The sequence below is a fragment of the Mizuhopecten yessoensis genome, unplaced genomic scaffold (genome assembly GCF_002113885.1).
Source record: "Mizuhopecten yessoensis strain PY_sf001 unplaced genomic scaffold, ASM211388v2 scaffold4001, whole genome shotgun sequence".
Lineage (NCBI taxonomy): Eukaryota > Metazoa > Mollusca > Bivalvia > Pectinida > Pectinidae > Mizuhopecten > Mizuhopecten yessoensis.
Genome location: NW_018405326.1, coordinates 57,505 through 71,118, shown reverse-complemented (window position 1 = coordinate 71,118; position 13,614 = coordinate 57,505). Strand labels below are relative to the sequence as shown.

The window sequence follows — 13,614 nt, the reverse complement described above, 5'->3', positions numbered from 1 at the left end:
TAAGTACAGGAAAGGATTTAAGGCTATCAGTTATAAGGAGATATATCAACAATGGTAAGTACAGGGAAGGATGTAAGGCTATCAGTTATAAGGAGATATATCAACAATGGTAAGTACAGGGAAGGATGTAAGGCTATCAGTTATAAGGAGATATATCAACAATGGTAAGTACAGGGAAGGATGTAAGGCTATCAGTTATAAGGAGATATATCAACAATGGTAAGTACAGGGAAGGATGTAAGGCTATCAGTTATAAGGAGATATATCAACAATGGTAAGTACAGGGAAGGATGTAAGGCTATCAGTTATAAGGAGATATATCAACAATGGTAAGTACAGGGAAGGATGTAAGGCTATCAGTTATAAGGAGATATATCAACAATGGTAAGTACAGGGAAGGATGTAAGGCTATCAGTTATAAGGAGATATATCAACAATGGTAAGTACAGGGAAGGATGTAAGGCTATCAGTTATAAGGAGATATATCAACAATGGTAAGTACAGGGAAGGATGTAAGGCTATCAGTTATAAGGAGATATATCAACAATGGTAAGTACAGGGAAGGATGTAAGGCTATCAGTTATAAGGAGATATATCAACAATGGTAAGTACAGGGAAGGATGTAAGGCTATCAGTTATAAGGAGATATATCAACAATGGTAAGTACAGGGAAGGATGTAAGGCTATCAGTTATAAGGAGATATATCAACAATGGTAAGTACAGGGAAGGATGTAAGGCTATCAGTTATAAGGAGATATATCAACAATGGTAAGTACAGGGAAGGATGTAAGGCTATCAGTTATAAGGAGATATATCAACAATGGTAAGTACAGGGAAGGATGTAAGGCTATCAGTTATAAGGAGATATATCAACAATGGTAAGTACAGGGAAGGATGTAAGGCTATCAGTTATAAGGAGATATATCAACAATGGTAAGTACAGGGAAGGATGTAAGGCTATCAGTTATAAGGAGATATATCAACAATGGTAAGTACAGGGAAGGATGTAAGGCTATCAGTTATAAGGAGATATATCAACAATGGTAAGTACAGGGAAGGATGTAAGGCTATCAGTTATAAGGAGATATATCAACAATGGTAAGTACAGGGAAGGATGTAAGGCTATCAGTTATAAGGAGATATATCAACAATGGTAAGTACAGGGAAGGATGTAAGGCTATCAGTTATAAGGAGATATATCAACAATGGTAAGTACAGGGAAGGATGTAAGGCTATCAGTTATAAGGAGATATATCAACAATGGTAAGTACAGGGAAGGATGTAAGGCTATCAGTTATAAGGAGATATATCAACAATGGTAAGTACAGGGAAGGATGTAAGGCTATCAGTTATAAGGAGATATATCAACAATGGTAAGTACAGGGAAGGATGTAAGGCTATCAGTTATAAGGAGATATATCAACAATGGTAAGTACAGGGAAGGATGTAAGGCTATCAGTTATAAGGAGATATATCAACAATGGTAAGTACAGGGAAGGATGTAAGGCTATCAGTTATAAGGAGATATATCAACAATGGTAAGTACAGGGAAGGATGTAAGGCTATCAGTTATAAGGAGATATATCAACAATGGTAAGTACAGGGAAGGATGTAAGGCTATCAGTTATAAGGAGATATATCAACAATGGTAAGTACAGGGAAGGATGTAAGGCTATCAGTTATAAGGAGATATATCAACAATGGTAAGTACAGGGAAGGATGTAAGGCTATCAGTTATAAGGAGATATATCAACAATGGTAAGTACAGGGAAGGATGTAAGGCTATCAGTTATAAGGAGATATATCAACAATGGTAAGTACAGGGAAGGATGTAAGGCTATCAGTTATAAGGAGATATATCAACAATGGTAAGTACAGGGAAGGATGTAAGGCTATCAGTTATAAGGAGATATATCAACAATGGTAAGTACAGGGAAGGATGTAAGGCTATCAGTTATAAGGAGATATATCAACAATGGTAAGTACAGGGAAGGATGTAAGGCTATCAGTTATAAGGAGATATATCAACAATGGTAAGTACAGGGAAGGATGTAAGGCTATCAGTTATAAGGAGATATATCAACAATGGTAAGTACAGGGAAGGATGTAAGGCTATCAGTTATAAGGAGATATATCAACAATGGTAAGTACAGGGAAGGATGTAAGGCTATCAGTTATAAGGAGATATATCAACAATGGTAAGTACAGGGAAGGATGTAAGGCTATCAGTTATAAGGAGATATATCAACAATGGTAAGTACAGGGAAGGATGTAAGGGTGTCAGTTATAAGGAGATATATCAACAATGGTAAGTACAGGGAAGGATGTAAGGGTGTCAGTTATAAGGAGATATTATTGTATCATTACTTTTAACAAAGAGATGCATTTTCTTTAATCGAATACTTAGAAATGTAGAACAAAAAATGTTTTCGTTTTTATTTAACTTGTTTTGTTGAATAGTTATTTTCTCCAAATGCCTCCATGACAGTAACTTTTGTTTTATTATAACCAACATTCATGGTGACTTGTTTTGCAATCTGGCAGTTTATGAAATGGTAGTGTTAAGAGAGTCTATGTAAGCAGTGATATCCTGTGAACAACCCGTCTATCTTATATTAAGTAACACACATGATTAAATAACATGTTTATACTATAATTTGGTAAGGATACATTAAACTAATTAAAGTAATTAACCAAACACAATATACATAAAAAGTATAAAATGATCACTAGCAGTATGGAACTGTCATAAAAAAGTCACACTTGTGTGTTCAAATTGTTTTTGTAATGCATAGCAAAGATGTCAAAGCATCTTAAAAAAAATTCATACATAAATCAAGACCGTTTCTCTTTGAAACGATTAATGTTATAAGTTATAAGAAAGGATTGTAAAGTTGAGAAATTAACAGAACGAAAAATAAACGGAAAGAAGACAGTCTTGTAGTGTCCTATAAGAAAACTGATATTTTAGTCTACACAATCAGTTGGTGCTACAGTATTTTGCATACATGTTCCGTCGTTGTGGAATTGTTCTTTCTTTTTTTATCGAAATGATAACAAAACATGGATGAAATGAAACTTTGGGAAACTTGGATTTAACTCGTACCTGGCAGAGATGATTATGGGGCGCTTTATTATTTTAAAACTTTATTTGTAGGTTTTGTGGACCCGGATATTGACGCTGATACAGACGTGGCGAGGTTAAGTGGGGACAGTACAACCTACGTCAATAGCTTGACCAGCATATACTACAACGTGGGAGCGCAGCTACCCGGTGTGTCGCTCAACAACTACGCCGAATACGTACAGGAAATGCAGGAGGATCATTCTCGCTACGCGGACGAGTTCGATGTGAGTTGCTGTTATTGTTTATTTATCAGCCTGTACTTCCAACAGTCACACGAAGGTTTGATGCTGGTTATTTTTTGTCAAGCTATCGAGTCCATGTACGGGACTATTAGGGTTTAGGTCTGATTGTTACCTCTTTATCTCTAGGAATTACGGAACCGTCCGGCATACACTCACGTGGAAGGTCAGAAGAAACATAACAAACTGAAGAACAGGTTCCTTACCACATTTCCATGTAAGTATAAATCATATAACATGTGATTAAAAATCTTTAAAGAATCAGTTACTTGAACATAATGTTTGCATCATAGCGAAAAATAAAATCAACACACTTTTCAATGCAGTGTTTTGTATTTTTGTAGACTCTATGAACACATGTTTACAATTTTAAGCTACAAAGATGTCTTTTAAAACCTTTGAGATATTCATGACCCGATCTTTTGTTCGTTCTTTGTTGATAGATGACCACTCCCGTGTGATTCTGAACAGGTTACCATGTGAACCAGATTCGGATTATATCAACGCCAACTATATAGATGTAAGTCCTAACGAACACTTACTTGATTATTAATTAAATAGTTAGTACCATATACTGTGTGAACTGTTGTTACGTAATTTGTATATCTAATTATGCTCCTTGTTAAACGTTATAGAAAAAAACCTGCTGAATCATATGAGAACGATACGGATTTCGTATTCGTTAAAACTTCGTGTTAGATCACTTACTTCTGAAATCTGAAAGAATTCACGAAACACCATTCAGCTTGTCTAATAAAAAGAGTCCAGAATTCTTGTAAAGAAGATAATTTTCAGTAATGTAATCATACAATGATTGGAATTTTTCTTCAAAACTCTAAATATTCAATTTAAAAGAATTTTTCTTTGTGAATTCAAATATCGTAAATTGCATACATTTTAACTGTTGTTGTAATTTAATTTTCCAGAGCGTTGATTCCACGAAGGCATATATAGCTACACAGGGTAAGTGAAAAAATCACATGGAAAGGGTGAATTGTTCAGATAAATAATAAATGGATTCTCTGCGGTCAAATTTATCGTGATAAATGTTTTCTAAATGGGCCGCCTAGATTTAAGAATATTTGAATAAACATTTTTATATAATGTATGATAATGATATATATTTCACTGTGAAATCAAAATTAAATAACGTTAGAATATTAAATAAATGAAGAAAACAAAGCATTATTGCCGTTATACAGATAAAAGGATTCAAAAATGTGTAAACAAAAAGCAAATCGTTTGGTGTTCTTGAAGAATGTTTTTCTACAAAATATGTCAAGAAGACAAATATGTTCCATCTACATGTGTTTTCTACACAATCGCCTTTAAAGTCTGCTGACCACTCTTGTTTGTGTCCAGGTCCAAATCGCCACACGATAGGTGACATATGGAGGATGGTGTGGCAGGAGAAAATCGAGAGTATTGTTATGTTGGCGAACCTCGTTGAGGACGGCAAGGTAGGTCAATGTCAAGGTGCCAGTAAAGATAAGGTAGAAAAAATGCAACAGCTATCTATTGCAGTTACAGAAACTTGTTGATTAGACAACGTAGAGTCAAATGAATTCGTCGATTATTATGATAATAAGTTACACCCAGGTAAACGAAATATAGAACTGCTAAATAAAGGAAAAATTGCTTCTATTACAGACATGCAAGCAAAGACAATAACAACATCAACACCATATCAGGTTTCAACAGTAAACCATTAGCACATCATATACTGTAGGTTACGTGTATTTCGAGCATACTTAATTTCGCGACCCTAATTTTCGATACTAATTCGCGAGGACAATAATTTGCGCTGCACGCAAAGTGAATGCCATATGTATAACTTGTTATTGTCTGCGTAGTACTTAATTCAGTTATAAATGCATTGCGTACTGTGACATAAAATGAATCAAAGCAAAGACTAGCTTTTCACAGTAATCACTGAATCTCGTGCGTTTCCGAATGATCATGTTACTCTCAGAATATGATTTTACTAATCCATTTAAAAATTACATTTGTTGTAAACATTTTGTATTAATTGAAAGAAGGGAAGCAAGAAGAAGGAACATAAATGGAAAGGATGTATGTCTTCAAAATAAAAAAGGGATAGAAAAGGTTGGGACAGAAAGTGAAAAAAGGAGGAAAAATGAAGAAATGACTTTTCATGGCCTATTTGTATTTCATTGCCTTTTATTTTTACCAGGTAAAGTGTGAGTGTTACTGGCCTACAGTTCTGCCTGTAACCTATAATCACTTCACTGTATCCCGTATTAGTAAGACAGAGATGGCCATGTACACCATCAGGACTTTAATCCTTACAAATACTGAGGTATGGCTATAACATTATGTATTCTGCTCGGCTATCTCATGTTCAAGTTGTTTTTGAATTGTCAAGCATATCTTTTATATCGCTCAAACACAAAATACAACTATTTCATTTGTTTCCCACATTTCTTGTTTTGATGAGTAAATATTGCTGTCTTGTGGAACAAATGACAAAACTAATGATAAAAAGACGTTCATAATAACTACAATGTTGCTTTAAATAGACTGTCAAAACGAGAATTACCTGCATATCAACTGTCCAATCAGTCAACTTTAACCGCTAGACATGAACGGAGTTGCAGACCACTAAAATTCAGTATATTTATTTGAAAAGAACATCACATCTAATAACATCCATCAAATGGAACAAAATCAGCAGAGGAGATAATGTTCTTTATTCATTCAATCGAAAGTAGAACAATTTATATTTATTAAAATGTATATTAGATTGCGACATTGCATTTACATGACGTTTTCGTTGAAGTTGTCAGAGACACGACAAGTGACCCAGTACCACTTCACGGGATGGCCAGACCACGGAGTACCGGACACCCTGGAACTGGTGGCCTTCCTCGCGCGTGTACTCCGGGACAATCCACGCAAGACAGATGCCGTACCTCTTCTCGTACACTGCAGGTAACTGTCACAATTCAGAGCTTCTTCCTCTGCTCTAAATGTATCTATAAATGTGAATTACTGCCTCAGATTGTAACAATAGGGATATGTATAGCCAATGTTTACCTGAAGGAGCAATATTATTGTGACCACAGCTAAAGAATATGCAGCTAATGGGGAAAATAATTTGAAATAAAGCCAACTGAGAGGAAATATAAAAACAGTATTGTAAAACTATGAAATCTGTTCAAGCACTTAAAATAGCAAATACATTTTGCCTATTTCACATAATGTTGAACCGTCAGGTAGAACCACAACGAATATTAATCTAAATATATCTCGTATTTTTTCATTTTTTCATTCTGTCCTTTTTAACTTCCAATTGACTTTTTCGAATCAACATTTTGGCGTTGTATAAGATATGTTAATTTGGCGTCAGAATCTTATCATGTAACTAATCTTACTGGCTGTTTGGTTAACAGTGCCGGAGTTGGACGGACGGGCACGTTTATCGGCCTGCACGCGCTCTATACCTTTGGTTGTGACAAGAAGCGTGTGGACGTGGCAGAGTTCGTCAGGAAAATGAGGGATAACAGAATGCTTATGGTCCAGAACGTAGTACGTACAATATTTTGTTCTATGGATTCAAACTACGATTGTTGTTTGTAATTCGTTACCTCTGTGTTCATGTCTTGTCAATGTCTGATGCGTATTTGTTCGTGGTGTTTTTATATCCCCAAAGAATTTTACACATACTAACTATTCTTAAAATCATATACGAGTATAGTAAGTGAAGAGAAGTGCTACTTAATTACTTGGTAAGTGGCACTTTTCTAATCAAAAGACGTTTTCAATCCCATTTAATCTGGTTATAGGACTACAATCTTGTCATTTTCATTGTGTTCGACACTTTTTTACGTTTTCCTTTTTTTCTATAATGAATAAAATAGGTATGGGGAAACGAATATTGAAATATTGATTATTTACGCCAAAATCTGATTTTACAGGAACAGTATCGGTTATTACACATAGCTCTGCTCGAGGCGTTTAACTACACCGAGTCCTCAATAAAGAAATCCGACTTTACCAAACGTTACAACGATTGTATAAATGAACAGACAAGCTTCATCACTAAAGAATTCCAGGTAAGTATTAATAGTTTGAAACGTTAATATAGGGTGATTTGCTCTTCGAAAATATCAATTATGTGAAATTATTTGACACTTTCTTGACCGATACTACATACCAGGACATTTTCGCCGTAGTTAAACTTTCTCCCTTCGCAATGATGGGGGATGTATCACGAGATCAAATATTAATACACAGTATACCTTATAAAGTAATGACAAATGAAGGGCTGATTTGACATTTGGAGAATATGGATTATACCTGTTAGAAGGCAAATATGGATTATACCTGTTAAAAGGCGAATATGGATTATACCTGTTAAAAGGCGAATACGGATTTTACCGGCGAAAGTTCCCCAGTGTACACTCCTTTCGTTCTAATCACATAAGATATTAGACGCCATTATTGCATACTAGTGTTTGCATTAGAATGTACATTGTAGGTTTAAATTCTACGCAGGTAATTTAGGATTTGCTTTAGATAATTTGTGTCCTTTGGATTAAAATATATTGTAAAGACAGTAGCAGTATGCAAAATATAGTACTTGAATTAATCAGAGTGTAACATTGAAGCGATAACTTTCCATTAATTACTTCCATCAACAGCTCCTTCAGTCGAACAAACCTGCGTATAGTGACCAACACTTCACGGCAGCAAAGGCGCCAGAAAACCACGGGAAAAATAGGTCTGAGGAAATCCTGGCAGGTAATAACGCACGTATTTAAAAAAAATATGTAATTAATTTAATTAAAAATATGAATGAATGTAAGCACTGTCTTTTTCGCTTATCATTGACTTGCACATGTTAAATCCATTGCATGTGACTTGCTTATCTTCAATTCTACACAATTCCATTTAATTGGTGGAGTTATTCCCCCTCCCCTACTAGATCGTTATAAAACTGCTATGATATCCAATCTTCTACCAACACAATATTTCTATGGCTTCGTTTTTGATTTGCTCAAGTTTTAAATCTGATGCAAAGTCCAACATCTTTTGGAATATAGTCGGTCTTAATTTGTCTATATGAAGGATATGAAGCTCTGACTAGAGCTCAGTCGATTTCATCTGTTTAGCTGAACAATCGAAAGACTCATCAATCAGATTCATCATTTTGTAAAAATGTAATATCAAAGTTTTACTTTATACCACAAGAAAAATTAAAATAAAATCTATCTCTTAAACACATGAAAAAACATACTCGTTTATATTTTAAATACTTTGGTAAATAAAATTAATAGGTACAATGTACTAATCAGAAATAATTGTATTTTTGAAATATAGACCTATTAACGTTTCTATGTAAGTGTAAACTTGATATAGAATACTTGAGTGACGTTATGTACATATTCTTAGTCGTGTTTTCACCAGGTAATACATCGATCGATACATATCAACTTAAGTGCCATGAATAATAGAAAGGTGTGTGCTTTACAACACTTCAAGGACAACAGTTCATTAGTCCCAGAAATCTGGTGTTGTGGTGGATTGTTGTGAGGTGTAAAAAAACCTCCACATAACAAAGACAGGTGCATTTCCTATTTGTATTAAGTATCGTGTCACTTTATTATAGCTCTACTTAACGTATCAGCAGCAAGGTTGTGATTGTCGTAACAATTAACAGATACAAACATTCTATACATCAGTGACGGTGATATACATGTGTTTCTCAGGACATTACATCTCCTAAGGTTGTTTTAGAAGTATTTTCATTACATTGAAAATGTTGGAACTGCTAATTATATCATCATGAACTGAATTAATATTTTTCTTTTTAAATGTTCCTGAATATGTGGTTGGTTGAGTTGTATAAAAAATAAAACGGTAATCGGGTAACAAAAGAATTAAAAAGCCTTTCAAAACTGTTTCAATGCTTTGAACAGTTTGCACTCTTTCAAAGCTGCAGGTTATTGATATACCATTGGTTGTAAGGATCCTTATCAGCAATGTATGGGACCTTTTTAAAACGACATTGTATCTGTCCTTTCTTTAACAACGACATAGCTAGGTTCCTCAACAATACGATGTAAGAGTATTTGCTTACGTGAATCAACACACAATGTAATCACGAAAGTACACATTTCTGCAACGATAGAGTTCTCGCAAAGATTTCAATATGCTTTGATTTGGTTAGTCTCCATTGATCTAATTATATTTACATTCTGCGTTGCATTTGCCTATAATTCTTTAGTAAACCAAAATCCATTATATGAGACTGTACACTGCAATTTTCAGTGATTCGGTCAGCGTAGGAACATACAAGGCCACCACCTCTGGTATCAAAAGGCCTATAGTCAGAACACTTTCTGGGTTCGTTAGCATTTAGCAGTGTAAGTCATCGCAAAACATAAAGCAAATTGACAAATTATGACAATATATATTTATTATAAGATGTATAGGTACCACAAAATTATTGTAAGCCCCATTCTAGATACGAAATTACCAAGTTTGTCAACGTCATCACACAGGGGCTCGGTTTCGATATATTGAGTTATGCATAACATCAGTGAATAGCCACAACACTACAATTCAGCATTTATAAAACTTTGTAAAAGTCGAGGGTATCGACAAGGTTTTAGAATGTGTATCTTCAGTGATGTCATCCATTGCTCAAAGTCACGAAACCGAGCCTAGTGTGAACGTCGTCTGCTAGCAATGCTAATCTGACCGATTAGACATGGAACCAGTTTCAAACGAAATGTCCTTGGAATCGTTATCACCTACTGAAAGGACCACTTTAATTTTAAATTTCCGAGTATATTTGCTTCTGAAAATAGCGTAATATTCCAATCGATGGAAACATTTAAGCGCCGAGGAAACAATCAAGTCCGTTCAGCGCCGCATCACTTCCAAATACATGTAATCTATCAATGCGCGAAAAACAGCTGTAATTTTAAACAAGCAGTAGTTATGCAATTATTAACAATTTGTCAACATGTATGCACTCATATGAAATACATAATAAAGTTATGTTTGTGTTCAAACCATTTTATGTGCGTATGGTTTACAATAACACGAGGAACTATATTATTTCTTCTGGAAATACTGACGTCACTGATATGATAAGCGGGAAATTCAAACGTTTTTTTGCTTCAGTTACTATACAAAACAAACTATATAAATGTAAATATAAGTATTGAACTGTTACCAGATGCAGTATACAGTGGATATGAATGCAGTTTGGGTGACAGATAAATGGGCGACATGAATATATATCGACTGTATACTGCATCTGGTAACAGTTCAATGCTTAAATAAACAAGTACGCTATTTTTTTCCCTATCTCCTTCTCATATTGATCGATGCAAATCACTATTAGCGAAACGATCAAAGAAAATGGTGCGGTTTTTTATGTATTTTTCTCTATGTTTTGATCTTTAGACCAGAAAGTTATATTTTTTATTGACCATACGAATCGAAAACACAAAGTCGTGTGCTAGTATACAGCTGAAATAAAAACTGAATACAATTATTTGTATAAACATATATATATTAGCGGGAATAGACAATGGTTTATATCCATGAATTCGGTTAGTTGATATCCGTCAGATTTCATAGATAAACTGCTCTTTCATAAAATCATTTGTTCTGTATGTCCTCTTTTATATTTGTAATACGATAATACAATGCTTTTATGAATTTCAACATCGATATTATGTGATGTTATTTAATATTTATAATACGATAATACAATGCTTTTATGAATTTTCAACATCGATGTTATGTGATATTTCCAGTTGACAAATTCCGGCCCTACCTGAATACGTACGTGGAAGGCACGACAGATTACGTGAACGCGACAATCGTCCCGGTATGTATTCGGTCTAATCAGCCGTTTCTTTAACTATTCAAAAAATATCTTTACACATTAATAACATGTTTGAAAAATCGACAGACAAGTTCTGATACGACATTTTGTGTTATTTCTGTCCGTTTGATCGATGTATTAATTAACATATCAGTTATAAAAACAAAACCCATAAATCCGGCAGCTGCAGTAATGACCTTTATTTATTCTTGTAAATACATACTACGTTCGTTTAACAATTGGTGTCGGCTTCCATTATTCATGTGTTGGTACCATTCCAGTCATGCAAGGCCCAGGGGAGATACATCGTGACGCAGGCCCCATTACCGGCCACTGTTGTTGACTTCTGGCGCCTCATCTACGACCACGACTGTTACACGATCGTCGTACTCAACTCGCCAGACCAGGAACTAGAGGTATATACACCCCCAACACGACACATATCCCATATAACGACACCCATTGAATACAATGATAGTTTTGGTCTTTGTGAAATCTGACCTGAAATCGACATGATGCTTTGTAGACCGGAACTACATTGATTTACTGGTTTGATCGTTATAGATACTTTTCAAAATATCAATTCTAACTATCAGAGAAATGTCAGGTTAAATTGATAAAATGTTTTGCAGACCGAAACTGTTTATCGTGCATCACGAGGTAATGATTTTGCGCTACAGTGTTGGGTTTACGTATGCATGCAAAACATATGATCTTCATAATAATTGTTGCGGATCTGGTCGTGAAATGTATTTGTCAATGCCAGTAGGCCACAGTTTCTACAGTTTATGTCAACTCCATCCTTCTCATGCTGCAGAGGCTGTAAAACAGTCACTATTGTGACACATTGAAATAATTTGTTTTTGGAAACTGATATTGCTATCTAATGTCGAGATGGAAATTAGATAAATTATAAGATCGAACGATCAAAGCGAATGCGTTAAAACTGGAAACTTAATATGACAATAGCACCTATAGGCAGTATTTAACATCAAATATTCAACGCTAATTATACATATAATATGAATGTTAATCGACGGTTTGTAGTTTCATAATGTAATTTTATTTCATGTATTATAGATGGGAAGCAGTTTCTTATGGACAGAATATTGGAAGTTTATGTTTAAGGAAATTTCGGAATATCTCTAACGCTGAAACTCTTAGAGGGTCTCTAATCAATAAACTAACTTAATTACAGAATTAAGAGATAGCTATATCTGTTTTACAATATACTATGTCAATATTACCTATAAACTATCTTAATTACAGAATAAAGAAATAGCTATATCTGTTTTGCAATATACTAAGTCAATATTACGTATAAACTAGCTTAATTACTGAATAAAGAAATAGCTATATCTGTTTTGCAATATACTATATCACCTAATAGGGATGTGTTGGTGTTCCTCAGGCGAGCGGCGTATGGTGGCCATCAATGGGGGATTCCGTCAGCTACGGTTCACTTACCATCACCACCACCTCGGTCAAGGAGGTTGGGAAAGAAATCACAGAGAAAACATATGACATCAAGAAAAAGGTACGTCCTTAAAATGGATTAGGCTTTGTCCTCGTAACGAAAAAGGTACGTCCTTAAAATGGATTAGGCTTTGTCCTCGTAACGAAAAAGGTACGTCCTTAAAATGGATTAGGCTTTGTCCTCAAAACGAAAAGTGTGCGTCCTTAAAATGGATAATGCTTTGTCCTCATAACGAAAAAGATGCTTCCTTAAAATGGATTAGGCTTTGTCCTCAAAACGAAAAGTGTGCGTCCTTTAAATGGATAATGCTTTGTCCTCATAACAAAATAGGTACGTCCTTAAAATGGAGTATGCTTTGTCCTCATAACGAAAAAGGTGCGTCCTTAAAATGGAGTATGATTGGTCCTCATAACAAAATAGGTACGTCCTTAAAATGGATTATGCTTTGTGCTCATAACGAAAGAGCGTCCTTAAAATGGAGTATGCTTTGTCCTCAAAACGAAAAAGGTGCGTCCTTAAAATGGAGTATGCTTTGTCCTCATAACGAAAAAGGTGCGTCCTTAAAATGGAGTATGATTGGTCCTCATAACAAAATAGGTACGTCCTTAAAATGGATTATGCTTTGTGCTCATAACGAAGGACGAAATATGTACTTACCGCTTGCACATTGCTATTTATGTTGTTATGTGATATAAGCTTTATACATATTCTTAGCTAGTATTAGAAGTGATGTTTATACATATAGGATCCTCCATGAGTTTCCATTTCATATAAGGTTTATGAAACGAGTCTTATTTTTTCAATTGAGCGAACCTCTGGCGAGCTTAAATGAAAAATTCGTGATGAGTTTCATGAATTTTATATGAAATGAATACGACCATAAGATTCTTTTTATCACATTAT

At 34.7% G+C, this 13,614-nt stretch overlaps 1 protein-coding gene across 1 annotated transcript in view; it reads left to right on the top strand.

Annotated features, from left to right (window-relative positions):
* Positions 1 to 13,614, top strand: part of LOC110448315 (receptor-type tyrosine-protein phosphatase kappa-like) — a 49,290-nt gene that overhangs the window by 18,351 nt on the left and 17,325 nt on the right. The window contains exons 16-28 of the mRNA XM_021494489.1: positions 3,159 to 3,352; positions 3,497 to 3,584; positions 3,811 to 3,887; positions 4,294 to 4,330; positions 4,730 to 4,827; positions 5,562 to 5,687; positions 6,168 to 6,319; positions 6,781 to 6,916; positions 7,306 to 7,443; positions 8,032 to 8,131; positions 11,164 to 11,237; positions 11,516 to 11,650; positions 12,625 to 12,771. Of these exons, the coding sequence (XP_021350164.1) occupies positions 3,159 to 3,352; positions 3,497 to 3,584; positions 3,811 to 3,887; positions 4,294 to 4,330; positions 4,730 to 4,827; positions 5,562 to 5,687; positions 6,168 to 6,319; positions 6,781 to 6,916; positions 7,306 to 7,443; positions 8,032 to 8,131; positions 11,164 to 11,237; positions 11,516 to 11,650; positions 12,625 to 12,771 (1,502 nt within the window). The remainder of the gene's footprint in view (positions 1 to 3,158; positions 3,353 to 3,496; positions 3,585 to 3,810; positions 3,888 to 4,293; positions 4,331 to 4,729; positions 4,828 to 5,561; positions 5,688 to 6,167; positions 6,320 to 6,780; positions 6,917 to 7,305; positions 7,444 to 8,031; positions 8,132 to 11,163; positions 11,238 to 11,515; positions 11,651 to 12,624; positions 12,772 to 13,614) is intronic.